Here is a 1,822-nt window from a genome sequence, read left to right as displayed (position 1 = left end):
CAAGGTGGGTGAAGTGTCTTGCCCAAGGACACAACAACCATGACACAGGTGGCAGGGCGGGCATCGAACCTCCAACCCTTTGATCATCAGCCGACCCGCTCTACCAACTGAGACACAGTCGCCCACAGTTGCTCTCTTTAACATTATATTTAATCTCAATGAGACAAAGCTGGTTTATTACAGGCTGTAGTAATAACTCACTCTGGTCCTGGTTGAATTGCAGACTGTTGACTCCTCTCTGCTGAGACATGGCAGCGGCGGCTAACGATAGCTCCAAACTACAGAACTACTGATTCACTGGGACAACGGACACACCTGTGGATAGAGGGGAGAAAATTACAACAAAAACACTATTAACAACCTTTTCTCATAAAAAAAATGTCTCCATCCCTCTCTTACTGTCTGTGAGCGAATATTGATCAATAGAACATTTAGGATTAAGATGAATTAAAGTTACTGTCTATGTGAGTGAATGAGAGGCAGGTTAAAGCTTACAAAATACATATTATACGCACGCTCACACTCACACACACACACACACACACACACACACACACACACACAGATAGATAGATAGATAGATAGATAGATAGATAGATAGATAGATAGATAGATAGATAGATAGAGACACACACACAGACAGACAGACAGACAGACAGACAGACAGACAGACAGATAGATAGACACACAGATAGATAGACAGACACACAGACCGACAGACAGACGGACAGACAGACAGACAGATAGACACACAGACAGACAGACAGACAGACAGATAGAAAGATAGAAAGACAGACAGACACACAGACAGACAGACACACAGACAGACAGATAGATAGGAACAGTTAGTAGATGACTTAAGAGCGAGACGTCTTGTATATTCGTAGAATCAAGTCGAAAATGTATTTTGTAGCTAGTAAAAACAATATCTTGAAATCAATTATGTGACAGACTAGTCTTAGGCGATCTACTAACTGTTCCTGTCTGTCTTTCTATCCGTCTGTCTGTCTGTCCGTCTTTGTGTCTGTCTGTCTGTCTGTCTGTCTGTCTGTCTGTCTCTGTTGCCTGTCTGTCTGTCTGTCTGTCTGCCTGTCTGTCTGTCTGTCTAACCGGTGTAGAAATGTGAGGATAAATGTAATGTGATCGGCTGTCTTTGCTGTTGTATATATGTCCACACACACACACACACACACACACACACACACACACACACACACACACACACACACACACACACACACACACACACACACACACACACACACACACACACACACACACACACACACACACACACACACACACACACACGCGCGCACGCTGTCTTTGTTGTTGACAGAGGAGAAGGAATAAAAACACGTCACACAGCTAGCTGCTAGCTCACGTTAGCATCACACACATCAACACTTTCTTTTTCCCCCGTATTTTTTTGACTTGGAATCGATTAAACATGTAAATAGAAGTCTCACCATGAAAGCGGAGATTCCAGTCGATGGCGTGGATTCATTAAGACACAGAAAAACACAAAGAAAAAGACCGAAAATCCACAAAACGACAATTAAAAACAACAACAACAGCAGCAGCGACGGAGCGGAGGAAGAAGAGATGTCGCAAGTTGTTTTGGTTTTCCAGCACTGACGTCACAGACACGTGTTTCCGGGTTGGTTCCGTTTCCCGATCTTTTTTTTAAATTTTTTAGTTTATTTTTACATGTAATTAAGGTTTTTCTCGACAATATAATGATGAAAACAATTTGAAATAAATGTTTAAACAAATAAAAATGTATTATTTTAATTATTATACTTAGTTTTGCAGTGGATTA

At 41.5% G+C, this 1,822-nt stretch overlaps 1 protein-coding gene across 1 annotated transcript in view; it reads right to left on the bottom strand.

Annotated features, from left to right (window-relative positions):
• wdr45 (WD repeat domain 45) overlaps positions 1-1,618 on the bottom strand; it is a 21,981-nt gene extending 20,363 nt beyond the window's left edge. The window contains exons 1-2 of the mRNA XM_080054780.1: positions 1,470-1,618; positions 202-315 (exon numbers count right to left, since the gene is read on the bottom strand). Coding sequence (XP_079910906.1) covers positions 202-250 — 49 coding nt within the window. The 5' untranslated portion in view covers positions 251-315; positions 1,470-1,618. The remainder of the gene's footprint in view (positions 1-201; positions 316-1,469) is intronic.
• Between the last annotated feature and the right edge of the window lie 204 nt (positions 1,619-1,822).

Source organism: Ammodytes marinus (genome assembly GCF_949987685.1).
Source record: "Ammodytes marinus genome assembly, contig: scaffold_161, whole genome shotgun sequence".
In the NCBI taxonomy this organism is placed as follows: Eukaryota; Metazoa; Chordata; class Actinopteri; order Uranoscopiformes; family Ammodytidae; genus Ammodytes; species Ammodytes marinus.
The sequence above is the reverse complement of the archived record's forward strand: the minus strand, read 5'-3'. Positions and strand labels throughout refer to the sequence as shown.